Genomic DNA, 27,208 nt, shown 5'->3' with positions numbered 1-27,208 from the left:
ACATTCCCCCGAAATCTTGGGCATTTCCGAGAAAAAAAATTCAGTACTGGCGGAACTTTAAACGTTCCGTTTTTTTATCTTAGATAAAATGCATGGAAACTATAGAATAAACGATATTGTATGTATAAAACGACTCCTTGATAAATCGCGTCAATGGGATACGATCTGGTCTACTGTATTTCTCCTTAACTTCCAACAGTTCGTATATTATATCGTCGATCTAATGTAAATAATCAAAGAATACGTAAATAAATAATCTGCGGTGGTTCTTTATTATATTCTCGGAAAGAAATACACGAAATATACATTTATACCGATAAGATCGAATAATACTGTAACTGGGAAGGGAATGTTTATTGTATCTCGTCTATGTGCTAACAATATCGTAGGAATAAATTCCATTTTTTCCGTATTGAACACATATTCTTCACACAAATTCTATTGAGCACATTATTTATCGACGATATATCTATGCACACGAAAGTATAGAATATAACAACGATAGTAGGTAACTGGAATGACGACGACGACGACGACGACGACGACGACGACGACGACACCGTGTAACCATGTTTCTGGTATTATGAACCAAGGTTACGACACATACACATATGCACGTGCAATTGACAGGAGTAATACACTCGATGAACCAGTTTCGTTGAAAAAAAACCGTTTGAAAAGTTAGGCTATCGAAGACCAAAGATCGAACCAAATTCTTTTCTCGAAAATGAAACATTCGTAAACAGAAGCAACACGAGATCAAAGTTTAGATCATTTGGTATAGAGGATCGTTCGTTCGAAAGGAATGATGGTTTAATGGATCATCGAGTGCCCTGTACAGAAAATTATTATCTAGCAGGTACTTATTATAGAAGCTATTGTTTTCTCAAACATCCATTTCGACGCTTCGAGAGAATGATTGTCATCTTCTGTTGGCGATATGCGCAAACAGACCACGAGAGAAAGTGAACGACGAGTGACGCGCGACGCGACGTTTCGGCGTTACGAGCTTTCCTGTTCTCTTTTCACAAAAAAAAAAAAAAATAACTAACAGTTTAGGAATACGAGAGCAGAAAATTCAATCGTCGTCTTTCCGACTCGAATCGACCGTTCGCCAACACTCGTCAAAGTTCAATGATTGTCCACGATTGTCCACGATTGTCCACGATTGTCCACGATTGTCCACGATTGTCCACGATTGTCCGCGATTGTCCGTGATTGTCCACGATTGCCCGCGATTGTCCAGAATTGTCCGCAATTCGACAACGCGCATTCGTTTACGATCGCGATTACAGAGAACCGATCGATGATCGTTCCGCGCGAACCTTAACAACGCTTAACCTCGTAAGGTCGCGTACTTGTAAAGTAACGATTCCACCGATCGTTTCTACTTTTTACGCTTTGACCCATCCAACTGTATGTAAGTGATACGATATACTGTCCCGTCCAGCGTGCGTAGAGGATATTAAATATATACATATATGTATATTATCAAAATATTATTCGTGGCAATGCCACCGAATAAGATCGCACTGAGATTTACCAACGCATACTCGTTCCTTCTTTTCTTTTTTTCTTTCCATACATGTACAATATCCTAACTCCTCTCTAGCCCTTTTAACGGGTAAAAAACATAAACGCACGTAAGACGGATTCTATATGTATATGCGCGTAAGCGCGAGTGCGCGTGTACTTAAAATATTTATTCTATTGATACGTACATATACATATGTATACAATATACATATATGTCGAGTTTCAAAAAATTTTCTAAATCGATCAAAGAGTGCAACTGCTGCCAGGTATATGTATGTACGTAGATACTTAAGTTATCGCGCGTACGATTCCGTACATTTGATATGTATGTGTGCATGCAGAACATTTTCCGAACATCTTCCCAACATCTCGTTTTTAGTACTCGTTTTCTAACACAGACCACTCGTTAATTTCTCCTCTTTTCGCTCGCTTCATAGCTCTGTTACTCCTACATCCGTTTCTACTCCTACATCGTGTCTCGCGCGTTCTACGTTTATTCGTTTCGAAATAACCGATTGAAAATCTTAATGGTGTACGTCGAATGCAGTATTTTTTCCAACACGGATCGAACGCAATATTTTTCAAGCCTTTTTAAACATTCTACTTTTTCTCCTCAGTTTTTCTCTTATTTCGCCTTTCGATTCTTCCATCTATCTATCGCTACCTTCACTTTCCACTAAATAAAGAGTATTGTCAGGGCGAAGAATCCTCGATTATCATCCATTCTTTCATGCTTTTCCTTTCTACCGTTATCATTCTCGATCGACCCAACAGATAATTACAAGATATCGAGTAATCGGAAAGTAAAACGAGACGTTGGATTACTTTGCCGCCGTTTCGATCGAAATAATCATTCACCGTGTCACCGAGAAAAAAAAAACAAGGAAACGTTTTCGAAAGGAAACGCGAATACCTGTACACGACAAAGACCGATATTGTTCGATAAACGCATCGATAGGTAATCGTTGCGGGGACGTGGTACGATCTACGATCCAAGTTAGGCCACTTTCGAATACCTAGCAACGTTCAATTTCCAAACAAGAAGACAAACTTGTATACTCGTTCGGACGTTTCGTATCGATGAATGTTTAGGCTCTTTGTGTTATCCAACGATAGAAAGTATTCGTGTAATACATAAAACAGTGTTTCAAAGACGGTTACACCTTCGGTAGTATCTTGAATTTCGTATGGAGGTTTAGCGTCGTGGGGTCATGGTTCTAGCGTCAAACTGTTTGCTGAGAAACTGGCACTGTAACAGAACAAAGAAAATAACCATTGTAACGATTGGCATTGTACTCGCTGGGAATCGATCGATCGATCGATCGAACGATCGATCGAACGATCGACTATTGTTTCGTTTCGTGGGCAAGGTTTCTTTATACATTATGAAACATTTCGTAGGAAGAAGAATCAATTTGTTTGTTGCGTGGATCGGTCGAATACGGATAAAAATAGCCTGAAAGCGAAACATTCGTATAGATAGATATACGCGAGTTAATGGAAATAATAGATAGATAAAAGATTGGTAATTAGGTAAATAGATAAATATATTGTAAGCTTAGAGAAAGAGAGAGGTGAGGGAGGGGAAAGTTTTCGTAGAATAAACTTGTTAGAAATCGGTAAAAGATGTTCCATCGCGAGCAAAGTGCCGGCCCGCGGGCTTTTTATCACAGTCCTCTTGCGCGAAAGATTAGCTGGCCTGGCTTCTAATCGTCCTCTCCTAAATGACAACGAACCAACGAGCTACCTTCGAAAATCACCGCTTCGTGTCAGACGAGCAATCGTATTTCACCGAGCAACGCACACTTTTTGCAAAATAAACTGTGCAAAAGAGAAACACTGTTGCAAATAATACAAGACGAAGAAACGATCAAACTGTTATCGAAAAGCGAAAAGCGAAGCGATACGGCACGAATGAGAAAATATTGCCCGGTCAAGACCCCATCGATTCTTCTTTTCTCTCTCTCTCTCTCTCTCGTTTATTTTATTTTCGCGTTTCTTTAACGTTTTACGTAAACTAAACTAAAAGAAAAAAAGAAACACTAGATTAGAAAAATAAAAACCTTCCGTTTGTTTCTTACTTTTCCAAAAGAGAGAGAGAGAGAGAGAGAGAGAGAGCAATAGAATAGGGATAGAAGCGGGAATTGTGCCTGACCGAGCAATATTTTCCAAGTAGCTTGTATATGTATGTATACATATGTATTGGGTTACGATGTCGCGACGAGAATGGATAAGCTAGAGAGTATCCTTACGCTTTAACGGAGGGTCAGTGGGAAGGCTGTCCCGGTAGCTGGAGTAATGGAGAAAGTGTTGGTGGTTGTGATGGTGGTCCATTGAGGTTGAGGCAGATTGGGGGTTGTTGTCTTACCATGCTGGATCCAACCTGTTGCAGCAGTCCGGAACCTTGCTGGGAGGACGTGGAAGAGACGGACGGCCGTCTCGTGTTGCGTATACTGTTCAAACTCGAGCTGAGCAAGTATGGGACGCTGCTACTGGTAATCGGCATTCCTCCGCCCTATCGAATCCAGGTAGAAAATAAAAATGTTCGCACAGCTTTATTCATTTTTGGTATACGTTACCGTGGGAGGCGATAAATTAATGCTGGATGCGCGACGATCTTGCGAACCAGTGCTCGAGTGACGTCGAATCGGTAGTCCACCACCGGGTGTGCCGCCCGGTGAGCTTGCGCACGACGGTGGTACGCGTATCTTTGGTGTCATCAGAGTATTATCGGATAACCGTCTGCTTGTAAAGGTGTTGGCCACTTTCAGAAAGTTGTTGTCGTTCGATGACGATAACCAACGGAACATGGCTAATGCGAACCATACAGAATCGAATCAATCATCGAGACTCCTTTACAAATAAACTCTTTTGTTCAAATCAAATCTCGCTTACCCGTCATCGAGTTTTTTCTCGTCATGTTTTCGGCCGAAGCTGTCATCGATATCATATCTAGGACCAAACAAACGTACAAAACAACAACCAGTAAACAACCAGTAGAAACGTAACGTTTCTCCGTAAAAGTAACCTTCTTACCGATGCTATTTTTCCTAGCCATATCCTCGGCGGAAGATGTTTTACGCTGATCGATCAGCAGATTTGGTATATTGAACGATGGTGCGTGCATATTATCCGTACTATACTGATGTCGTAAGTTTCGATGATGTTTCTCGAAGCTCGACAACGATAAATTGTCCAACGTCAAATGATTTCTTTGATTTCTGTTTGAAAAAATAAACGAGATAATCAGCTAAATTACCTTCAATTATTTAGCGAAAATTGTTCAATTTATTCACCTCTCGATGTTACCGAGCATATCCTGCAAAACTTTCAAAAGTAGCTCGAATTGCTCGAGATTCAGCGCAGGGTTGATCGTTTGCGGTAATAACGAGGGCATTGCCCGTGTAGCCATCCAGCTTACCGAAAGCCCGTACTTTTTATCGGTCAGCATTAATCTGTAAATTTCTAACGGAGACGAATAACCGGCCCCGTTTCCGGTGCGACGGATTAGTAAGAGTAGAAACAGAACGCTTTCATCGCTCGGAACGGAAGGGAACGATAGGATAGAACGAATTCTACGATACCAGTCTACTGTCTAATCGCATACTCACTCACAACTTGTACGACCACCTCCGGTTCTTGAAGCTTCACGTTAAACAACATCGGTAAAATACAATCAATGACCTTTTGCTTTTCTAGTCGGTTTATGATGCAGGGAATTACGTTCATAAGTATCCGACAGTCTACCGAATTCTTTTCAAACGCTTGTAGCAATTTCGGCAGTATAATGTTTCGAACGGCTTCGTCGTCGATGTAATCGGTCACGTTTGACACAGCTACGAACGATGCTGTCTGCAATGATATTTCTAATAGCTTATTTCTACTAGCGCCCCCTCTACGCTCCTCGCTCTTACCTTGCCGTTCCTTTACGTACCTGTACCTGATTGTTTGAACTCTCGAACGACATGTACAACATCGGCAGCACTTCCGTCCTCACGTATTCCCGAGGAGTTTTTTTCAATATCAAATGCAATTTTTCCAACAAAGTAACCGTTCCTTGGATCGTTTTGCGATTCGCGAAGAGCAACCTACGGATCGTCAGGTCGCGTTACCGATCCCGAATAAACGAACCAACGAAAGAGCAAACGTAGCTAAAATACACGTAGCATACACGTAGCTACATACACGTAGCATACACGTAGCTACATACACGTAGCCTCTTACACTTACCGCAACGATGGAAACACGATCTCGTCGTATTCCTCTTGCGTACTGTTCTGCACGATATAAAGCACCGGCAATAGTACGGCCGATTGAACTTCTTGTCCTTCCAACTCGCTTTGCAGATACGTCCACACGTGTTGGTACCATAATTTCTGCGAGTATTAAAAAGGAACGCGAGTCGATTACAGGTTCGATTAAAAGCAATCGTTTGATAAACGACAACGAACCATGTAAGTACCTTTGGCGTATAAGGCAATATTTCCATCAGAGTGGTCCTGTAAAAATGCTCTTTCTGCGCCACGTCTTTCATCTTGCTCAAGTCAAGAAACTGAAGAGCATGTACCGGTGGGTCCCTAACAAACATTTACAAAACTCGATAGAAAATATTATTTAACCGGATTATACGGTATACCGAATGTTGGCTCGTTTGCAAAAACCAGTACTGAACATTCCTACGTACTGAAAATATTTAATCATCGATAAGACTTGAGCGGTTGGCCTTTGCTCCGGCTCGACCAGTAACAGACGAGTCACGGCTTCTTGGAGTGGAAGCGGAATCAAGGGTAATATCGCGGAGACTTGTTCCTTGAGCTGCGGTGCAACAGAACCAAAAATGCCCCTTTGGGACCACGATCACGATGAAACGTTGGAAAGCGAAATAGAAAACGCAACTCTTGGAAAGAACCGTGGCTAACGACAATTTCTTTCCAAAGTCCATGTAAAACAAACCTGCGAACAAACAGTGATCACTCACGTTCTCTATTTGCTTCAGATACTCGGAACAACTATGATTCGCTTGTATCAGTGGCCGTCCTTGGTTGAAAATCGCACATATAGTCATACCGAAACTGTACATATCGCTGTAGAAACTTCCCAGTTTCTTTTGCTGCACTTCCGGGGCTACGATCACAACACGTTTCATCACCTATCGCAATTACCATTTACAAATCTTACCATTATTCCTAACTTACCTATGTAATTCAGATTCGGCTGCGTCATTTTCGGCACGCGGTTTGTCCACGGTTGCAACGGTATCGGTAGATCGTTGGCCTTTTCTACGAACAAGGGACATATGGTGAGGGCCACGATATCACGGATCGAGCGATATATTAAACCAACCCAGCAGACCAGCAGAGATTCGCCGCGACTCACCGATAAATTCCAGACCAGACAATTTCCAAGTGCCTCTTTTGGTAATTATAATGCTCGCAGGGCATATGTTTCGATGAAGGATTTTGTACACACCGTGAAGAAACAACAGCGCCTCGGTGATCTGAACGTTATCGGGCCACACACAGAACGAAAACAGTAATAAGAAAAGAAAAAAGGGTAATAAAAAAAATATGAATCATGTACGAATCGAGGAACGTTGTTCGTCGTTTCATCAATTTTACGCTTATTTTACCTGAAGAAGCCCGTATTTGATTTCAATATCGAGCAATTTGTATTCTTTTGCGTAAACGGTACGATGACTGGTCGTTGAAGAATTTTGTTTCGTTAGACTGCTCGCCGACTGACCACCAGGACTGTTCGCTTGTTGCTCCTGGTAAGCCAAAACGTTCGCGAGGCTTGCCAAAACCGGCTCCGAGGCGAAAGCCAGACTATCCGCGCACTCTTCGACTTTGTACGCCTGTCGATTACAACAATATAAGTAAACAACGATTAGTAACGGGGCTCGGTGATGATACATCGCGCACCACCAAACATTATTAAATTAATAATCAAGTACCTGAAGTATTTTCGGATGAGAAAAATGTTCCATTTGTCGTACGCCGTTTCGTAAAATTTCCGTCACTGCTTCCTTTCGCTTTGGTTTGTAAACCTTTTCGACCGATCTTTTGTCGAACAAAAATATCGATACTGCCTAGAATTCATCCAACGAATCGGCCGTGAGTAAACGTACCAACGATTCGAACAATATTATTCGAGGTGTTCGAAGGCCGTCAAGAATTTTTCAAAGCCATCGCGACCCGATCCGACGCTACATACGTATAATCTTACCTTACCATCCGCTTTCGTGCGACCATCGTATATGCGCCAAGCGTTCTCGGGACCTGCGGTGGCCGATTGTTTCCCAACGTCGTATAAATGTTGAAGGGGATTCGACAAAAGGACGCTCGGCATGGAGCCACTGCTTTTCGACTTTGCAAACATAATTAGCAAAACCTGATAACGTTAATCTTCACCGTTCATCGGATCACCTTCGATCGAGTATCTTCACTCCCTCCGACCGACCTCGACACCACCCGACCCTGGCGGCTCTCTCTCCTCGTCTTTCTTCGCCCGGTCTGCCGCTATTCCTCAAACGTACCTGCCGAAACAAAACGTGCTGAAAATCTTATTCCCCATCTCGCCAGGATACGCGTCGTATATGTATACGCGTCGTATATGTATACGCGATCGGCGATCGGCGATCGGCGATCGTTGATCGTCCTTGTGTCTCCTTTTCGATCTCTACCCTTCTTACCGATTCATTCCTCTTCCTCCATCTACCTATTTCCATCTTTCGTGCCATACGGTATCATCTATCGCCTGCCTACCTACAAACTATCGTACGAGCGTACGATTCGACGCGGTTCGATTCCTTCAAAATCTCACAATCCTATCCAATTCTCCTTTTCTTACAGGACTTTCGTCCTATTCCTATTCCTATTCGCAAATTCCAACGTAATCGACTGCATCGTCGACCGTTGCTGGCTCGCAACCACCACGAATAAAAACACCCGATTCCCGAAACCATGATAATCTCTTTAAGATGTTAAGAAATCCTTGGGACCCCGATAGAAAATCGATTCGCGTAATCTTTGCATTAACGGAAAATAGAAAACTTGTGCCTTGATGTCTGGACAGCCACGGCACACGCGTACACGCAACGCAAGCAAAGCGTTTCGTCGGTTTCGAATCGACGTGCGACCAACTACTTACGTAGTACTTATGTATCTACGTACCAGGATAATAAAAGAGTTTCAATTTTTCCAGATGGAAACTACAACCCGAACCTAAATCTTGGAATGTTGGCTTGCTCGTTCGCGAAATCACTTAAATTTTATCACTCAAGTTTTTCTTAGTTTTGTTTAACGTGGAAACAAGTCGTTCGCTTCGAGAACGTTTCCGCGAATTAAACAACGGATAGACTACTTTCGAGCTGAAATTGAAACAACTTGATATTCACTCGCGAGCAAACTTAAACGTTTCGAATGGATATAGAAACGGTGATGATAGCCGCCCCCTCGAGATATTATCCGTCGAAAGGACACCCCCGCGGCCAAGGAAGAAAACAGGAGCTACGGTCGATTACAGTTTAATCCATCCTGCGGCCGGGCTAACTCGATCGATTCGAGTTTAGTCCGAGTCGCGAGGAGCCGACTCGAAAATACCACCAACTCCTAAACGATCAACGAATCACGAATCGTCCTCGTACGCGAGAATATTCCTATTGCTCGTCAAATAACGTTACCGTATTAGACAAAAGAATTAATCCGTAGCAAAGAAGAATCAAGGTAGCTCAAATTCGAGAATGGCTCACCTGTTGCGGCCGAGAACTAGGAATCGTCCACCTCGCATAAAACCACCACTATAAGCAGCAGGAATAAACGAAAAGAAGGGTAGTATGCGCGATGCGCTGCACCTCGGAGCACGCGCGCGCTAGTCCTGTTTAAGAGCGCGCGAGAGAAATCCAAAGGAACGCTCGAGCACGATTCACGACGCGCAATTACACCAGCACCGATACAAATTGCGACGCTGCTCGGACTACGTTCCCTCTCCCTTCCCTCTTCTCGATCTAGTCGAGACATGTTAAACAGAGTCCTCGAATTCTTGCCGTTTTAGGGGAATACGGCACCCTCCTGCCCCATCTCCTCCTTCTCCTCCTCCTCCTCCTCCTCCTCAACTTCCAACTCTAGCTTCGCTGAAACGCTAGATGGCGTATTTTCAACTTTCTACTAGCTTATCAATCTTATCTTGTCAATATCAAACCATCGCGGTTCATTTTCAAAATCCTACGATACGTATTTCAGATAAATTTCTTCGTTTAACACGTTGCACCCTGCCTGCGATCTTTCTTATTTTCTACTACTCGTCGTCGTCGTATACCATATTAGACTACACCTATTCAATTTCATTCTCGAAACGTAACGATACCTTTAATAAATAATTATTTAACCTATCGGCCAATAACCAATAAATAAATTCGATCCGAAATATCGTCTACTAATTATCGAAATATTATTTTTTCACTGAAATTCACGCGACTCGTCGTATGTAGGTACGTAGGTTCGATGTACCTGAAATTAATCTTAAAATACATCTAAATTATAAATATCGTACAACCGTTGATAAAGTAGTTATTTATCTTATTTTATAAGCATTCGTGGTTAAGTTACGTCTATCGAGATTCTTTCTCGATACGTAATGAGACGCGCCATCTAGCGAGCGACACTTTTATAGAAAAAGAAGGGAACACACGTTTCGCGTACCGCGTTAAATGGCAATAATTAATTGATCCCTGTATGTACGTAGGTAAGTACGTACATCGCCACCAACATGTTTTCCTCCTTTTACATTTCCCTCTTTTTAATATGCTTTCGTTTAGTCGGTCTTCTATTTATCAGTCTTTTAAACAACCTTTTACGTCCTCGTCCTTCTAATCGTCGTTTTCGTTTCGATCGCGGTCCTAGCTGTCCTCCTTCTTATCGTCCTTGTAGACCTCCTCTTCGACGATGACGTCGTTGCCGTTGTACGAATTAACGATATCGTCGTTGATGCGAGGAGCGAGGAGCGAGAAACTTCCGACCAAGTGGCGAAACGACGCTTGCGCGTCTCACAGTCCCGGGTATGGCTTTGGCTAGAACCCCCGGTTTCGGCTCCGGCTCCGGCTCCGGTTCCGGTTCCGGTTCCGGTTCCGTCGGCTCTGGCCAGGCTGGAAAAGTCTGGCTGAAAATTATTGGCCTGGACTGCAGGTAGCTGAGGTTACGAATCAGGGGATAGAGGACCGGAGATCGGGGTTAGGGGACGGTGGTATAGCCCTCACCGAAGGTAGGGAGAACTGATTACGCGGTGCGGGTTATGGGTTATGTTTCCCGCACGATACTCCTGATACCAATATCGCCACGGAGTATGTATATCAATTTATGCCTACCAAAGTCGAATACGCATATGCGCGTATACGCAATAACTAACGTTTAAGAAACAATCGATAGACGCTAGCTACGATTCTCGTTATTAACGATTACCTCTACAATCGAACACACGTGTTGCCGATCGATCTTTTTCTGTGATCCCTATCCTGCTGTCACCTAATCGCGCGGGAAAATATACATATATTTCTACATAACCCTTATGGTACCGACTCGAGATTTTCAAACCAATTCACGGAATTTCATTCTTTCGCCGTCTAAATTGTTTGAAATTCTTTGCTACCGAACATTATAAAACGATTCAAAATTTTCGAATAATCACCCCGTATACGTGGATACGTTACCCAATTAACGCGTATTTCGGATGTATACGAGCAGAGAATTACAATTTCAAAACAATACTTACAAGGATCTCGTGCGCGTCAATTTCTTTTCTTCTCGATCCTCCCTCTCACACACACACGCGCACACACACGCACGCACACACGCGCGCGCGCGCGCGTGTATGCTTCGTTGCAATGCCACCATACCAAATCTCTTCCCACGCTCTCCCTCTCTCTCTCTCTCTCTCTCCCTCTCCCTCTCTCCCTCTCTCCCTCTCTCTCCCTCCCCAAGTCTCTCTAGACGTGTTTATTATAAACGCCGCACTATCGCTACAATCGCAAATTAAATCTGTTAGTTTTCTCGATGAGAACTTTTTACACGTGCCATAAAAGGAAGATTTTACATATCTTCGTTCGGTTTCCTTTCTCCTCCGCGTACCAAGTTCTCAGGCGCATTCTTCGTTCCTGTCATCATCTGTTTCAACTGTCATAGTCACTGCACTAACGCCATCAACCCTTGGACGTTTTCCTTGTTTGCTTTTAGACAGTAAATAAGATTCGTTTGTTCGCTGCATGATAGACGTTAATTCACGGACTATGGACATCGAACATGATCCAGGACTTGCCGCTGTCTTACAGTATTTGTTACGCAGGTTGGGTGAATGTAATCTAGTTAACGAAAACTTTAATATCGTTGTAAACCATTCCTCCGACTGAATATATGTGTACGCGTTGATAGAACGAGATACAGAGTGACGAGTAGAGTAAGAGAAAGAGAAAGAGAGAAATTCTAACCTCTCTGGACGATTTATTCTCTTCTCGTTATACGTTTCGATGTGCGCGTAACGATTAAAACTTTCCGAGGAAACGTTCGTTTTTCCTTTTAACGAATTTCGTAGATCCCTCTAATCCGTTTTAGTCTTCGAAGCTCGTAGAAAGCTCCTAACCTTCTCGATCCTTCTCTTCGACTTCCACAGGAATCGAGAGTATAACGCTTTTCGTTCCATCGTTGCAGCGGCCAACTGCACATCATATCGTCGGATCACGATGACTCGGATGAAGAATATGCTGCGAATTCAGCGCCGCCAAGAATCACGTCTTTGCCAAACACGTCCAGACTAGATGTTCGTTATTTGTACAGAATACACGACACGATTTTACTCGTGGATGTAGTTTTACGTGGTGTATTGTTTTTAGAAAAGTGAAATAAGTCTTGCCACGAAACTGGCGTCTGGATTTATAAGCGACGTTGATAAACGTAACTATTCCGTTACGTCGATGATTCAAAGAAGAGCCTTAGGTCCCAGTTTCAGTATGGGAGAAAGGTGCAGAATAAGCAGTAGTTTTCTGCCAAATACGTTGCAACAAGTTGCTAGATACAATGCCAAAGCATTCTGCGGTTCCTACTCCAAGGACGGAAGATTTTTCTTGACTGCCAGTCAAGGTAAGCCCGTCTAACTCTATTTTTATCAAAAATATTTCCATATTCGCTGGCCTGGTTTTTAACGTAATTCCTTCCCCCCACCCCCCCACAGATAAATTTCTGCGTCTTTATCAGACACACGACGGACATTTTGTAAAATTCAAAACGATTCCTGCGCGAGATGTCGGTTGGAGTATTTTAGATACGGCGTTTAGTCCGGATGGGAATTATATTGTTTACTCGAGTTGGTCAGAATATTGTAAGTATGAGTGTTGCAAGTGTCCGTGGTAACAGGGCATCCGTCGTCCGTCGATGATAGAAGGAGTTTGATGCTACGAGATGGTTTATGTTTCAGTACATCTGTGCGCAGTGTACGGGGAAGCGGAGGTACAAGAATCATTACCATTGTGTCCAGAGGATCGAAGGTTTTGCGTATTTTCTCTTGTATTTTCTAGTGACGGACGAGAAATTCTGGGTGGTGCAAACGATGGTTATCTGTATGTCTACGACAGAGAATGTCAACAACGCGCCTTCAGGGTTTGTAGATTACACGTTGTTGCGTTAACCCCCTGGCCTACCTGCCAACTCCCGACTGCTCGGGCCACAACACCGAACCAATTACCACGAGTCACACTCACCGGTGCTTGTTGCTTTTGGCCCGAGTTCGCTCACTCGTCATTTGTACGCCAAGGGGTTAATTTAATCTAGTATTTACCGTTCCATAATTTCTAGATCGAAGGTCACGACAACGACGTAAATACAGTTGCATTCGCTGATAATACTTCGCAGATTTTGTACAGCGCCGGTGACGATGGCCTTTGTAAGGTACTATCTTTAGTTTTTTCGTACGCGCGCACACGCTTTCTATTCTTTCTCTCCTTCTGTTGCTCTCCTGCCGTTTCTTCGTTCACATAGGTTTGGGATAGGAGAACGTTGAACGAAAGCGATCCACATCCGGTTGGAATGTTGGCTGGCCACATGGATGGCATAACGTATATCGACCCGAGAGGTGACGGTCGGTATCTGATCACCAACAGTAAAGATCAAACTATCAAACTATGGGACGTGCGTGCATTTTCCGATCACAATGGTGAACTTAATACGCGAAAAGCTGTTGCGAATCAAACTTGGGATTACCGGTGGCAACGAGTACCGAAACGACGTGAGTAACCAACGGATAATCAATCAACATTTTATCGCACGACCGTTTTCCTACGTGTCGTTCGTTTAATCGTTAATCGTAATTTCGTTTCTTCTATATAGTTTACAAAGTAAGAAATATGTTGGAAGGTGATACCAGCGTTATGACCTATCGCGGTCACTCTGTGCTTCAGTCTTTGATACGATGTCATTTTTCTCCTTCTTCCATTACTGGTCAAAGGTACATATACACGGGATGTGCGGCTGGACGGGTAATAAGTAGGTTAAAAAACTGTTATTTGATAGAAAGGAAAATAATTAAGAGATTATTCGTCGAACAGATACAGCAACTAAACATTGTTGGGTTGATTTTAGTATACGACGTTTTAACGGGTAGAATAGTTAGTACTTTGGTGGGACACAAAGGATGCGTACGCGACGTTAGTTGGCATCCGTTTCACCAGGAGATTGTATCTACGTCCGTAAGTGTCGCTAAATTGGAACGATTTTCGTTGCTCGTTGCTCGTTGCTCGTTGCTCGTTGCTCGTTGCTCGTTGCTCGTTGCTCGTTGCATATACGCGCAAAACTAAATACATATTCTGATTCAGTGGGATGGTGCGATTGTCCGTTGGCGATACGCTGGAAAAGCCGCAGTTGACGATTCCGATTCGGAAGAGGAAAGCAACGCAGAATCACCTCCCCGAACTTTAAGACGAAGCGAACGGATAGCTGCTCAACGAGCGAAACATGCTGCAACGCGTTGAGTGTTATACTTGTCAACCGGGTAACTGGATGTTCTCGGGATTTCAGTCTTTTCGTTCCTACGAGGAAGGAGTTACTGCTCAGCACTTGTCGACAGGATATTTTTCTATCGATGATTTTCACTCATCGACGTTCAAGAGACTAACTTTCTTCTACAAGACTGAGCTTTTATCAAACACACGCGCCTCTACGGAATCAACGTCGTGATATTCTGGTCGCTTAAACGATGCGTGATCGGAACAGGACTTTTGTACAATGACCGAACGACTCGTTCTCGTAGAACCGAACTTACACAGTTTCCCAACATTGAACGATGCTTTTTCTTTTCTATTTTTTCCTGTATAAGCCGAAAGCGAAATAAAGCGCGGAATTGTTTTTCATAGTAAAATATTTAAATAACGAACGGACGCGTGTATCAGGCGATTGTATATCTTGTTATCTAACGCGATAACTAGTCGATTATCCAAGTATCTTTCGCGCGAAACCAACGTCTTTCCCTTTTGCTTTCTCGCTCCTGTTTCGCGACAAATTACACGCAAACAATCGATAAAATAAAGGAAGTTTCTTTCTTTTTTTCTTTTTTCCATTTTTTATGTTTTTTCTTTTTTCTTTTATCATCGCGAGGAGAACCCTCTAATCGACAGAAATACATATCATTTTAATCGTGACAACCTGTTGGTCCAGTTTTTACTTGAAAGAAGAAATAGTTTCGGTAATAAAATTACGCCAGTGCGTGGAAAATGTGTTAATTTTAGGATAGTGGTAGCCCCAGCCAGCAGGAGTGCGGTAGAGAAAAAAGGGAGCGATTGATGGTTTTTGCAGCTTGGTTCTGTTTAAAGCTGATTAGAAGTGAAAAGGGTCGTACGATAAATTACAAAGTATGTGGTCTGTAAAGTACGTTTAAACGTTGCGTACAAACTCCCAAATATGTACATACACACAGATAACTTACAATATATACTAATAAATTGTTAGAAGATAACAGTGCGATTTTCATGTTTCATCGTGCGTTACGAGATACAGTTTCGCATAATCCTAATATATTTCAGACGTTTGTTGGTTAATATTCAAGGTTAAGTATCGTAAGGTTTAAATCGTCGAACGATGGAAACAGGAAATTCGTCGTCGTTGGTGAAACATTTTTTTTCGAACACAGTTTTTTAAGAAACGTTAAACGCGTCGGAAGAGTTGTCTCGATTGGTTCTCCGCTAGTCTGCCTGTTCACTCGCGTCAGTCTTTGTGTAATAATGCGACGACGACGGGATCGATGAAGGTTCTTAAGGAAGCCGTAAAAAAGACACGAGTTCTCGTCGTTCCTGTCCATTTACAGCCGGCGAATACACTTATTGGGAAGCCAGAATAATGGCCGACTGTGCACCGTCAAGTGTGTACGGGGTTTCTTCGTATCCGTGCTTCAGCACATAATTATATTTGGCTATGTTTTGCATTCAGAATCATATTAGTATTTCTTCTTCTTTTCCTATCCTATTCTCTCTCTCTCTCTCTCTCTCTCTCTCTCCCCCCCTACCTCCCCCCTCCGCCCTCTGGCGGTCTCTGATTACAAGAAGAATTTCCGTAATTCGGTTTCTGTGGAAGATACGAGTGTAACAAAGGATGCGCGGTGAAAAGAGATGCCGGAGAAAATATGTATAAAGAGGAATAGAGATATAATGCGAGACAGAGAGAGGGTCGGAGGAAGCGATAGAGGTGTAAGTATCGTCTGTGGGTTACCGGGCTGAGCAACCGCGCGGCTATGTTTCCTTTAACGGGGCACAATAAAACCAGAAGTTAGATTACCGGGAACGTAATTGCGTATCTGTATCTAGAATCTAATAGGCAAGAGAGGATCATTAGTTATCAATATGTTTCGTAAAGAAGGAGACGGTATACGTATATTACATACGACGCGTGACATGGTTTCAATGTCAATATTGAAACGTCTAGATCTCGACTTGAACGTAAAAGTACGCAACGAGATAGAGACTGTAAGTTTTTGTTAAAGCGAACAGATCTAGCCCCGTATATGTATTATTCTCGCGTAATAACGGGGCTAGGATTTTAAATTGCTATATGTATATCGTTGTCTCCAGCTTGGCCCAGTTCCCCTTATCTTTCGCGATGATGGAAAATGACATGTGCATGGAAAGGAAAATATTCGAACGGTAAAACGGTCTGACCTCGACGCTTCGAGAAGCATGCACGAAAATAGATGAAACGATAACGACAAACGGTTGCAACATTACGAGAGGGTGGGTGGTGTTTTATAATTTTACATTTCCGGACAAAGAAGGAAAAGTAGTAATTTAAAACATCAGGGTGGTAGGGAGGGAGGGGCGAAGAAGGACGTTAGCGTCGTTGCGAACGATTTTGTTTTGCGACAAAAACGAACAAATAGTTGAGAAATATTACAGCCTGACCCCATGCATGGATGATCGAGCCGGCCAAGGCGAATAGAGAAGACCGAGCAACCGGTATGTCACCGGTAGATAGTTCCGAATGCGGCTTCAATGAAATCTTCCTCGATTAATGAAAACGAAGATGATTGTTTAAATCTGTTGAAAAGATCGCGAGCGTTAACGATACAATGTTTTCGTGTAGTCGAATCAAAAGACGCGCGCGAGTGTACGAGTTGAAAAAAAAAAAAAATTTGTAAGAAAGTTAAGGGTATGCGTGACAAGATCGCGTGGCGGTATCGATGGTAATGCTAAAGCACAATACATATCTAAACGGAAGGTCGGGGAATTATTTTTCCCGTGGAAGTGACTCGACTATCCATGTCGCACAACTCGGCTAATCGATGGAAGTCGATAAAAGGTAGATTAGACGGTCTTCGTAGCGGAGACGTCGATCGTAAACCGTCAGTCGCGCAACGTTCATCGTAGTTGCAACGACGTGTCTACGACTGTTTCCTTCCAATTGCTTTACGTCTTTAGCAATCGTTTGTATTTCGATAGTTGGTCCATCGGAACGTGGAACCCTTTCAACGATAAGCATAAAATCCTGACCAAAGGAGAAGTTTAAGCGTGAAATTAAACGCAGGTATGTTCGCCGAACACGAATCGCGCGCGCTTCGCGTCGTCCGGTTACAAAAGATCTTGTACCCTCGCGTACAGTGTCTCGCGTTAGTTGAAAAATCTAATCTAAAAGAGCATCGAGCTTTTCAAATTTCATAATGCACGCGACGATCGCATAACGAAATTGTAACAATTTTTGGATTTGGTAGCTTACGATATATGTATAGTATGTAGAGAATATGAGAATATGAAAAAGAAAGAAAGAAATGGATGGATGGATGGATGGAAGTTTGCGGTGGTAGTAAGTTAGTGGCCGCGTCCGCGCTCGGTACGTACATACTTACAAAGAATCGGAGAAACGCGGTTTCCAACGATAAGGGAGAAAAATGTAGAAACGTTGAAGCGTATCAAAACACGTCGAGAGCCAATGTTACAGAGAGAAACGGGCAAGTGGTAAACTCGATAACGTACTCGAGAAAGCGTGTAACGAAATAGTATCGAAACTATAGTCGCAACGACGACAACTGTCTCTTAACGAAAAATTTCACTGATTCGAAACAGGCGACGAGTGGTCGAAGAATGGCTACGCTGGAATATCCTTCGGTGAACCTACCCGAGGCAAAGTATATTGGGAGAAGGAATGCGATTCCTGTCATTTACACTAGAGGAACACATTACGACATTGGCTTCGATATCGTAAGAATTTCATTTCCTTCGTCGGAACTTGTCGGGGCTCTCGATTCGAATCTGTACGCGTATCTTGTTATCGTGAGAAATATGCACATAATTTCAAGATGCGAGGATTTCAATACATATTTGCACAAACGTAAATGAGAAATGAGAAAAACTTATTAAGAAATGTAGTTACATAAAAATCTTTATAATGAGTTAATTGCGATGATTGCGATCGATGATGCGAAAGGAAGAGGAGAAGATAGGAAACTACTATCGAGTAAAACCGCGTGATGCCGACTTACTTAGTTGTTATCGTTTACTTATTTCGATAATTCGCTGCATTTGATTTTCAATCGATGTTGCGATCGAGTCCCGGCTCTTATCCAACTGAGAATCGAGATCAGAAGCAAACCGAACCTGTTAATACACACGTACGCGTCCTACGTATACATATGTATTATGTACATGGATCATATGAAAGATACTAAAAGAGTATTCTAAAATCGTAAATTCCATCGCGTCTGGTTCTTTTTAACTATACCGTAATGTAACGCACCGTTGCGTATAAAACTGAAACCGTAATCTACAACTTGTTTAATTTGTATTTTATGCTCGAGATAACGAGTTATTCCATCTCTCGCTTTTCAACAAGCATATCATTAAATGCGAACGATTGTCATGGATTCCGAGGATCGAGAACAACTGAAATTAAACATGAAAGAAAAAGGGTAGGCAGGTAAACGCATCTCGAAACACGATACAAGATATCGCGGTACAGTTGCGAATCGTTGTTCTCGCACCTTGTTCCTCACAGATTGAACACGTTGCGCAACCAAACGTTACATAATACGCACACGCGACTCCAGTTCTCGCGCGTTCTTCGGTAAAATGATATACGTATAGGTATGTACACAGGTGTACTTACGTGTAACCGGCTTTCTTTCTTTCGTTTTTCTTTCGTTTTTCTTTCGCCGCGCCAAATTTTTTCACGAGAAAATCATACGATACAAGTTTCGCGACGACGATATCACGAAACTGAAAATTGTTTCGTTAGGGGCGGACATTTTCCGGATTGATTCAACGGTATGTAAACATCTATCGACCCCTGAACGAAACTTACATACCGCTTTACGAGACCGCAGCTGGTAAAAAGATTTACGAGGAAACTCTTCGCTGCGTGGAACAACAATTTCCCGGATATCTTAGGGAAATCCAAGGAACGTCGGACGGAGCCAACGTTCCCTTTCACAAGGTACGCTGATATACATATGTATGTACACGTACCAACAGGTAGAGGAATTGCACCTATATTAATTCCAATTGATGAAACTGATGAGAAACTGTCGTCGGATAAAATTCCAAACACGCGACAAAATTATTCAATTTTTCGCAGCTATTTTTGATGCATCTGGATGACATCGTGCCAAACGTAGCAAACGGAGGGGCCCAGGGGAACGAGTTACCGGTCGGTTGTTCAACCATTATATGCAACCAGCTAGGACACGTAAGCGCCATAAATATCGAAAACGATATCTAACAATTACGCGATAATTGGTCACACAAACGCTGAGAATGCTTGCTATCCAACTCGCGATTTACGCGCTCCTCTTCCTAGCCACCGTTCTATCCGTATATCTCTCTCTCTCTCTCTCTCTCTCTCTCTCTGTTATTCCCAACGAAATCGATCTTCTGATTGAAAACAGCAAATCTTGGGGCATAACGAAGACGCGCTTGGCGAAACTTTAAATTATTGGTATCTGGTTTCTGCGCACGTACTCGAACCAGGCTGCAAGGAAGAAAAATTCACGTCTTTGAGTTATGCCGGCCTCTTGCCGGGATACACGATGGGTTACAATTATCATGGTCTCGTTTATACCATCAATACTCTTAGCGCTGCGAGTCTAAGATCCGGCAAAACGCGTAAGTACCTTTCGACTTATCATTTCGCGATAGAATAGCTAATATTTTAAACGAATCCCACTAGCCAACCACTAGAGCGTCTCCGCGACTTATCATCTGCTAGCATTACGAAATCTAAGCGAATTCATTTCTATCGAGCAGCCAGGTACTTTATAACTCGAGCGCTACTGGCCGCCGACAATTACGTGCAAGCTCAAGAAATTTTGAGAAACGATGGTATCGGTGCGGCCGACGGATTCGCGGTAAACATGACCTTTTTAACGCAAGAAGGCGACAGAATGTTTCACAACGCCGAAATCGGTCCCTGCGAGATCGACGCCAAGCAATCTCAATTGAGCATTTTGACCGTCAGTCCTGGAGAAAATACTTTCCACTGCAACAAGTGAGCTAACGAAACAACGTCGACGCACGCGTTCCTTTATCGATTATCGCTCATTATACAATGTAATACAATTTCATCAGCATCGCGCCTCCGAAACTCCAACACGACCAATTTTTTAGATATCTTCGTCTAAAAGTACCAGAGGTTGATGGTCTTATTATAGACAGCAGCGTAAAGAGAATGGAAACGATACGTAACCATCCACCGCCAAAGTCTCGCCAAGATGTTGTAAACATTCTAAGCGATCAGACGGACGACGAGTACAGAGTTTATCAAGAAATTAAAAAAGACGACCGTGTGAAAACCATCGCTACCGGTATGTTTCTCCGTCTTATTCGTTTTCGTTCGCCGACGGTATGTGACCAATTATCGATCAAATCCATCTTTATCAGGAATCTTTGACTGTATTGAAAAAACTTGGTCCATTTATACGGATAAACCAAATTCGACGGAGCCGATATTAGTGATACCTTTGCAGCTGCATGGTCACGAGACAACCGATTCTCCTATGTAAACTCGAATAATAAAATAATGTTCCTTCGTTCCGTTTCATTCTTTTCTCTCTTAATCTTTCAATTTTTTACCACCGAACGAAACGGTGGTAAACTTTCTTTCCTACTTAAATGCGACAGTCGTACGTACGGTTCTCGAGGTTTTACGAAAATAACTAGATATTTTTCTCTTTTCATACTTTTTTCTTTCTTATTCCCTATCACAAATACCTTTCAATTTATGGAAATAACTTCGGTACTCTAAATACGAGTCGATGATGATGATGATGATGATGATGATGATGATGATGATGATGATTATAATAATATATCGCGAGAATAATTATCGGCAACTGGATGAAAAATACAAAGAACAAGAAGTTGTGTAGTTTGTGATAATAGAAATACATACATCGAGACTTTTTCCTCTCAACGATCGACGATCCTTAATAAAAATATTTTTTAACGACAGTATGTGGGTATTACGACTTTTGGTCGTTTCTTTGACTCCATTTCTGAAAAGAATTCCTTTATATCTTCCTCTCGAACAACCTTCTTGTTTTCAGCAAATTTCTGCAAGTATTGTTTCAATCGCTCTTTCATATTGTTGTACTCTGTCAAACATGCAGAAAAAGAAACGTAAAAACAGATTATCGAACCGATAATCGGAATCAGAAAACGCGACTTTAACAGTTTACCTTCGATGGCTGTCAGCTGTTCGACACGACCCAAAGAAGCAAGAGCCTTCATACCTTTCTCGTACCGTGATTCTTGACTGTTGATTTTCCCCGCTTCCTCGTAAGCGTGTACACTGTCCGTTGGATCAAGAAGGAACGTAATATTTTTCTCTTGATAAAGCTACCACAGTAAAGAAAATAGTTTTTCAAACAATCTACCGGAACGGGAAAAAGAATCTGGACATAGATAAATAAAGGTGTACCGTATTGCAGCTCTTGCACGTACACAGAGCAGCTCTCCAGCCTTCCGACCAAAAACAACAGCTACCTTTCGTAAACGTCTTTACGGAATCGTTTTCTGGCATTGTACATCCTTTAGGCTGCTTTTCAACCTCGACACATTCCACTTCCTTCCCACTGGATGGAACTTGCGTCTTTGCAAACACTAAGATCGAGACAAGCATTACGCTATTAATCGACTTTTCTACCAACGATGGTATGCCGTAACATTATCATCGTTAATAAAAGTTACCCGCGTATTTGCCTGCGTAATTCCAAAGGAACTCGTGTTTTATCATACATCCCGTGCAAATCATCTCGTCGTAAGCTCCGTCCAACGGCATGCCTTGTTCGCACTCAAGATGCTGTAAAAATCGTACGAAATCAGATCTGAAAAGCTTCCAAGATCATATACTTTCTATACTTTACCATGGAATGATACCAGTCCTCGCAAATTATGCATTGCAACATTTCGTCGTTTACGTTGTCCTCCGGATCCGGATAAGGTCGCTCGCAAACGCAATAAACTCCGTCAAAGTTATGATTGTACTGATTTTCCAAATTTACAGAGTCTTTTGTCTACAAACGATTACGAAAACATTCTTCAAATATATAGTTGGGGGGGGAGAAAAATAATACAAGACGTACCGTCTCTAGATTACACTTTTTTTCTCCAAATTTTGAGTTGCCGCAATCGCATCTGAAATGTCTTTTGGTATAGAGTTCGACGAGCTCGTGACCTTCGTGACAATGAAAACTACAGGCCAGACAAACACCGGCTCTTATCGATCGTGGACAACAGGTTTTGCACGCGTAAAGGGCTTGCCGTGTATATCCCTGGAAACAATTTTACGGACGATTCGGTTAAACACTGTTTACTTTCTACTTTGATTACTTTAACGTTCGATAAGGTTAGGATCTTGATAACGAAACCTTGCTATAGGTGCAATTTTTGTCATCGGATGCGCCTAAAACTGCATAAGCATCTTCCTCCAACTGTTTCTCTTCTCGTAGCACGTCCAACATCGTAACCGAGTTCTCCTCTTCGATCGTGTCTTGGATTTTTTCAGACATTTCGTTGCTAATGCCACAACAGATTAAATTTATTTAAACCTGGCGATCACGACTAGTTCGCGTACCCTATACGAAATCTGAAAGTAGAATTATCGTCGATAGATGTTCACGTGCAAATAGATATGTTTACACAAAACACTTGGAAAATCCAACTATCGACAATATTTTCCTTGAATCTAGAAAACTATTAATTCCAAATACATTCTCGGTAAACAACACGGAGTAATAATTGCTTCTACACATCGTTCGTATCCATACTATTGCATATTGTATCGTACGCGCATACATACCGTCGTTTAACGTTTCATGGTACAGTTGAATCTGAACATTTTATGACGTATCAGCGTATCTATTTGCTACAAGTTGATCGCGACGGTAGCGCTGCCTTGTGTTTCGCGTATCCGGTTTAACCGTCCAAATTTTCGCACAGAAAATTTTTCGATCTTCTTACTGGTTTGATTTCGCAGACCTTTGTAGCCGTGAAGTTGCCAACCACAACTGAACTTCGATTATTCTCCTTTAGTATTTCCCTTGCAACATATGTCGAGAAACGCATCCTTATCTAAATCTACAAAAAAATTTCATTATACGGTATAACCGAAGTTTCTTTTTCCCCACCATATTATACAAACAGCAAAATATTTAAATTCGTACCGTCTAAGGGGAAAATCACTAGCCCCGGTTGCCCCTTCTTCTTCTTCTTCTTGACATGTTTCCAGTTGCGCGGTTCGATTATTACTGCATCGGAAAAATTGTTAATTAAACGAACGCGCGACAAAATGGCGGCTCGGCATTTCGAAATATCTAACGTATATACAACTACCATATTTATTGGTATAATTAATTGGAATGTTATGTCGATAGCTCTGCGACATTTAATATGTTATGATTGAAAGTCGGTGCTGGCCAATATAGAAACTGGTAAGTATACGTTGTCGGAAAAAACGCACGACGCTAAAGAAGAAATCATTACGTGATACCGGATACGTAAGCTGTAGGTACCTCAAGCGTTGGACAAAAGACGAATAAAAGAACATTTTTTCGAAATAATTTAGTTTAATATATCGTCGTACCTATTTTGTTATACTTGATTTTCTAGATTGCGATCGACAGTAAGTACCTACATAGGTACTACATAATACATATTCTGAAAGTACAATTCTGCAACGTAGAGTGCGTGTCTGAGCAACTTGGCAAACATAATAGTCTCTAGCTAGTTAATTTCGCCGGAACCGATTTAGCCTATCTATGGCCTATGGTAACAACACCATTTACGGCATTTACCATTTCGCCATGGAAAAAGTGAAAACGCACGGTAAAGAAGAAAGGATAGCCGGCGCTGGTGATTCTCCAATCTCATGGCACGAATCTTTGTCTCCGGACATTCTACGTAAGTAAATTTCTATACTTTTAAAATTGTTGACACATAACGAGAGATGGCAGGCATAACCAGCAACAGTGTACTACTTTTCGCGGTTTAATTATGTATAACCTGTACGAGATAGACACAAGTTTGTAAACTTTTCCAGGAAAGAAGGATTATTAAGAAATAAAGGGATTTATCTCGTTTGCATTTTACGAGTTGATTGCGATTAAGAAGAATGGAGGAAGTAACAAAATGTAAATACATCGATTGTCTCGATGCTAGAGAAAAGGAGCATATACTCCACGAACTTCCCGTTTGCGATATCAGTCTCTGTGTGAGATGGTTGATTAACAGTGGTCACGTAAATCTGATTGGAAAAGACTTGGATGCGTTACGATCTATGAAATTTTTTGTCTGTAACAGTCACTTTACGGAGGACTGCTATCTCAGCAAAGGTACTTTGAAGGAAAATGCAGTCCCTTCACCGCATTGGAGTAACATTTCGAGAATGCTAAAGACAGCGAAAGCACACCGAGTAAGTATTTTTCGTTTTCTTCGTACATGCTGTACAAAGTACTTACGTATAAGGTAACGACACGAAACATTCCGTGTCTAGGTGCGAATTGTCTATAATTAATATCCGCGCTATAAAATACCTATAGCCATATCGTTGCACTTTGCAGAAAGTACAATTAAACGGCCAAGAGAATTCGACGGAGGAAGCGTCGACGAATCAAGTTCTGGAGAAAAATTGCCCGTTTGAATTTGAAGTAGATCAGTGGTGTAGAACTTGTGCTACTAAGAAGCAGAACCTTGTAAGTATGACAACCAAGGGAAAGGGCACAGAGATGAGCCTTCTATCGAAACTGAAACTTTTGATAGAAATTGACGACGAGGATGCGTTACCGACAAAGATGTGCGACGAGTGTGTCGACAAGCTGGAACAATCTTTCAAGTTTTTTCAACAAATTTACATAGCGGACAATACTTTGCGTCATGTATTTCCAAATACGCGATTAAACAGCATGCCTAGAAAGCCTTTACATACGCTCGGTGAGCACATGAGAAAAGAACAAACGGAAAAAATAAAAGAGAAGAAAGAGGCATCGGAGCAACAAGATCCTGCACCAAGAATTACGCGCGGTGGTTTATTCCGTCGTGGTCGAGGTAGACCTCGTACTCGAGGATATGCCGGGAGAGCACGATCGAGGCATAGGCAGAGTCAAATTACATTATCGATTTCCAATCATAAGAGGGAGGATAACACGGTTGGAAATTCGCTTTACGATTATGCCGTAAAGGAACCGGTGAGAGAAAAGAACAACTACCGAAACGAGGATATACCGGTGCTCGACGAACATAGGCAAGGTGGGACGGTGTTTTCGTTACTTACGGACACGTGTCATAGCGACGAAGAACTCGATTGGTCGGATGTTATAAAATTGATGAACCGGCAACAGTATAATGATTCGAAGGAAAATGACAAGTTTATTCGAGTCGAGGAAAAATTGGAAAGAAAGGTAGAAACGGATACAGCAAAGGTGGAAACGACAACAACAACAACATCAACAACAACAACAACAACAACAACAACAACCACAACAACGCCGCCGACGACGACGTCGACGATGACGACGACGACGAAGACTGAGAGAGAGACCGAGGTAGAAACGAAACCGAATATTAAAAAGAAAAGCATTGTTAAGGTGGAGGAGAGTAAGGTTGGAAACGATGGGAATACGGGATACAAGTACAAAGCTCGGTGTATACGTTGCAGATTTTGTAACGAGGTGTTCGAGTTTAGGCGTCAGTTGGAATGCCATTTAGTAAGCAAACACTCGGAATTGTCTGGGTACAGGTGCACGGATTGTTTGGCCTGTTACGAGAGCGAATCTCTACTTTCGAAGCATCGTGCTATGCGTCACGGAGAACGGAGATATCGTTGCGAACATTGTCAAGAAGAATTTATCGAGAAAAGAGTACTGAGAGAACATGTGAACGAATGTCAATCACACGATACGTCGTATTATTTTTGCGAATTGTGTAGCGTAACGTTTGTTTCGAAGCAAATTCTCGTCGAACATATGAAAAGTCACCCTGAAAGCTCGATCGCGTCGTTGGAATCGGATATAGGGGGCTCGAAAACAATCGACAACTCGTCGATTCTATCTTCAAAGGTCGTACAAGTGAAAGAAGAGCAAGAGTGTTGCTCCGTTACGGTCGCACCTTCGAACGTTGTTGCAACGTTGGAGTGTAATCCGAGGGGAGGGAATAGTACAAGTTCAAATAGTATATTCGAAACGAATACGAGGCAGCAGGAACAGAAGGAGGAAAAATTCGAAAACTGTCCAGATTGCAACGAAAAAGTGGACACGGCGGTAGAACCGAGTATTCATCGAATACGTTGTAGCTCGGTAAAGAGAAAAGATACGACGTGCCTTCTTTGCGACAAGTGTTTTCCTTCGGCCGAAGAATACGAACGTCACGTGCTCGATCATTGTAAACGACTAAGAGTGTCACCGTGATAGAATGAAAAGGTCCCCGGTCCCCCGTTGCATCGCACACGATAGAAGCGATTTATTATTTCGACTGGTCGAATTGCACCGTTCGAATTCCCTTGTAGAGAAAATTGTTTGTCCAAGAGATATCTATAAAATAGTATTGCGCGCGTGCATGTTAGCATTACGCAGATTCTTCGAAATTTCCTATTATATGAAATAAGCAAAAAAAAAAAAAGAAATTGTTTTTACCCGCCTAATAAAAACAAATAAATCAGATCAGTATCTT

The 27,208-nt window shown here is 42.2% G+C and overlaps 5 protein-coding genes across 7 annotated transcripts; 3 read left to right on the top strand and 2 right to left on the bottom strand.

The window, feature by feature from the left end:
* Positions 1 to 267: 267 nt before the first annotated feature.
* LOC122395208 (SCY1-like protein 2) lies at positions 268 to 9,815 on the bottom strand. The gene is made up of 18 exons (XM_043392615.1): positions 9,287 to 9,815; positions 7,762 to 8,071; positions 7,490 to 7,624; positions 7,166 to 7,390; positions 6,913 to 7,033; positions 6,732 to 6,815; positions 6,515 to 6,660; positions 6,221 to 6,351; positions 5,999 to 6,113; positions 5,767 to 5,912; positions 5,471 to 5,624; positions 5,148 to 5,388; positions 4,833 to 5,001; positions 4,573 to 4,757; positions 4,432 to 4,488; positions 4,116 to 4,348; positions 3,789 to 4,051; positions 268 to 2,785 (listed from the first exon to the last, which is right to left on the bottom strand). Exons 2-17 carry the CDS (start codon positions 7,912 to 7,914, stop codon positions 3,803 to 3,805), a joined length of 2,544 nt encoding a protein of 847 aa, XP_043248550.1. The 5' UTR covers positions 7,915 to 8,071; positions 9,287 to 9,815; the 3' UTR covers positions 268 to 2,785; positions 3,789 to 3,802.
* Positions 9,816 to 11,520: 1,705 nt separating this feature from the next.
* LOC122395210 (DDB1- and CUL4-associated factor 11) lies at positions 11,521 to 14,737 on the top strand. 2 transcript variants are annotated; one of them, XM_043392617.1, is made up of 10 exons: positions 11,521 to 11,871; positions 12,234 to 12,342; positions 12,416 to 12,662; positions 12,754 to 12,900; positions 12,997 to 13,178; positions 13,374 to 13,466; positions 13,557 to 13,803; positions 13,905 to 14,060; positions 14,157 to 14,263; positions 14,390 to 14,737. In XM_043392617.1, exons 1-10 carry the CDS (start codon positions 11,792 to 11,794, stop codon positions 14,543 to 14,545), a joined length of 1,524 nt encoding a protein of 507 aa, XP_043248552.1. In that variant the 5' UTR covers positions 11,521 to 11,791; the 3' UTR covers positions 14,546 to 14,737. The 2 variants fall into 2 exon arrangements, with proteins under 2 accessions (XP_043248552.1, XP_043248553.1); XM_043392618.1 differs by having other exon boundaries at positions 12,196 to 12,342.
* Positions 14,738 to 14,859: 122 nt separating this feature from the next.
* LOC122395213 (putative E3 ubiquitin-protein ligase UBR7) lies at positions 14,860 to 24,172 on the bottom strand. 2 transcript variants are annotated; one of them, XR_006258963.1, is made up of 11 exons: positions 24,129 to 24,172; positions 23,710 to 23,793; positions 23,346 to 23,623; positions 22,915 to 23,132; positions 22,630 to 22,818; positions 22,411 to 22,560; positions 22,235 to 22,346; positions 21,966 to 22,147; positions 21,724 to 21,883; positions 21,438 to 21,639; positions 14,860 to 16,303 (listed from the first exon to the last, which is right to left on the bottom strand). XR_006258963.1 is itself a non-coding variant. In XM_043392621.1 (7 exons), exons 1-7 carry the CDS (start codon positions 23,053 to 23,055, stop codon positions 21,488 to 21,490), a joined length of 1,086 nt encoding a protein of 361 aa, XP_043248556.1. In that variant the 5' UTR covers positions 23,056 to 23,338; the 3' UTR covers positions 21,219 to 21,487. The 2 variants fall into 2 exon arrangements, 1 of the variants encoding a protein (XP_043248556.1); XM_043392621.1 differs by lacking the exons at positions 14,860 to 16,303; positions 23,346 to 23,623; positions 23,710 to 23,793; positions 24,129 to 24,172 and having other exon boundaries at positions 21,219 to 21,639; positions 22,915 to 23,338.
* LOC122395212 lies at positions 17,271 to 21,075 on the top strand. The gene is made up of 8 exons (XM_043392620.1): positions 17,271 to 17,582; positions 18,119 to 18,253; positions 19,287 to 19,484; positions 19,626 to 19,736; positions 19,936 to 20,152; positions 20,294 to 20,534; positions 20,654 to 20,850; positions 20,927 to 21,075. The coding sequence occupies exons 2-8, from the start codon at positions 18,137 to 18,139 to the stop codon at positions 21,046 to 21,048; spliced, it is 1,203 nt and encodes a 400-aa protein (XP_043248555.1). The 5' UTR covers positions 17,271 to 17,582; positions 18,119 to 18,136; the 3' UTR covers positions 21,049 to 21,075.
* Positions 24,173 to 24,223: 51 nt separating the features above from the next.
* On the top strand, positions 24,224 to 27,195 carry LOC122395209. The gene is made up of 3 exons (XM_043392616.1): positions 24,224 to 24,445; positions 24,585 to 24,956; positions 25,105 to 27,195. The coding sequence occupies exons 2-3, from the start codon at positions 24,657 to 24,659 to the stop codon at positions 26,944 to 26,946; spliced, it is 2,142 nt and encodes a 713-aa protein (XP_043248551.1). The 5' UTR covers positions 24,224 to 24,445; positions 24,585 to 24,656; the 3' UTR covers positions 26,947 to 27,195.
* Positions 27,196 to 27,208: the final 13 nt, after the last annotated feature.

Source organism: Colletes gigas, unplaced genomic scaffold (genome assembly GCF_013123115.1).
Source record: "Colletes gigas isolate AHSC1104 unplaced genomic scaffold, ASM1312311v1 Colletes_gigas_Sc00005, whole genome shotgun sequence".
In the NCBI taxonomy this organism is placed as follows: Eukaryota; Metazoa; Arthropoda; class Insecta; order Hymenoptera; family Colletidae; genus Colletes; species Colletes gigas.
Note: the sequence above shows the minus strand (reverse complement) of the source record. Positions and strands in the feature narration are given on the sequence as shown.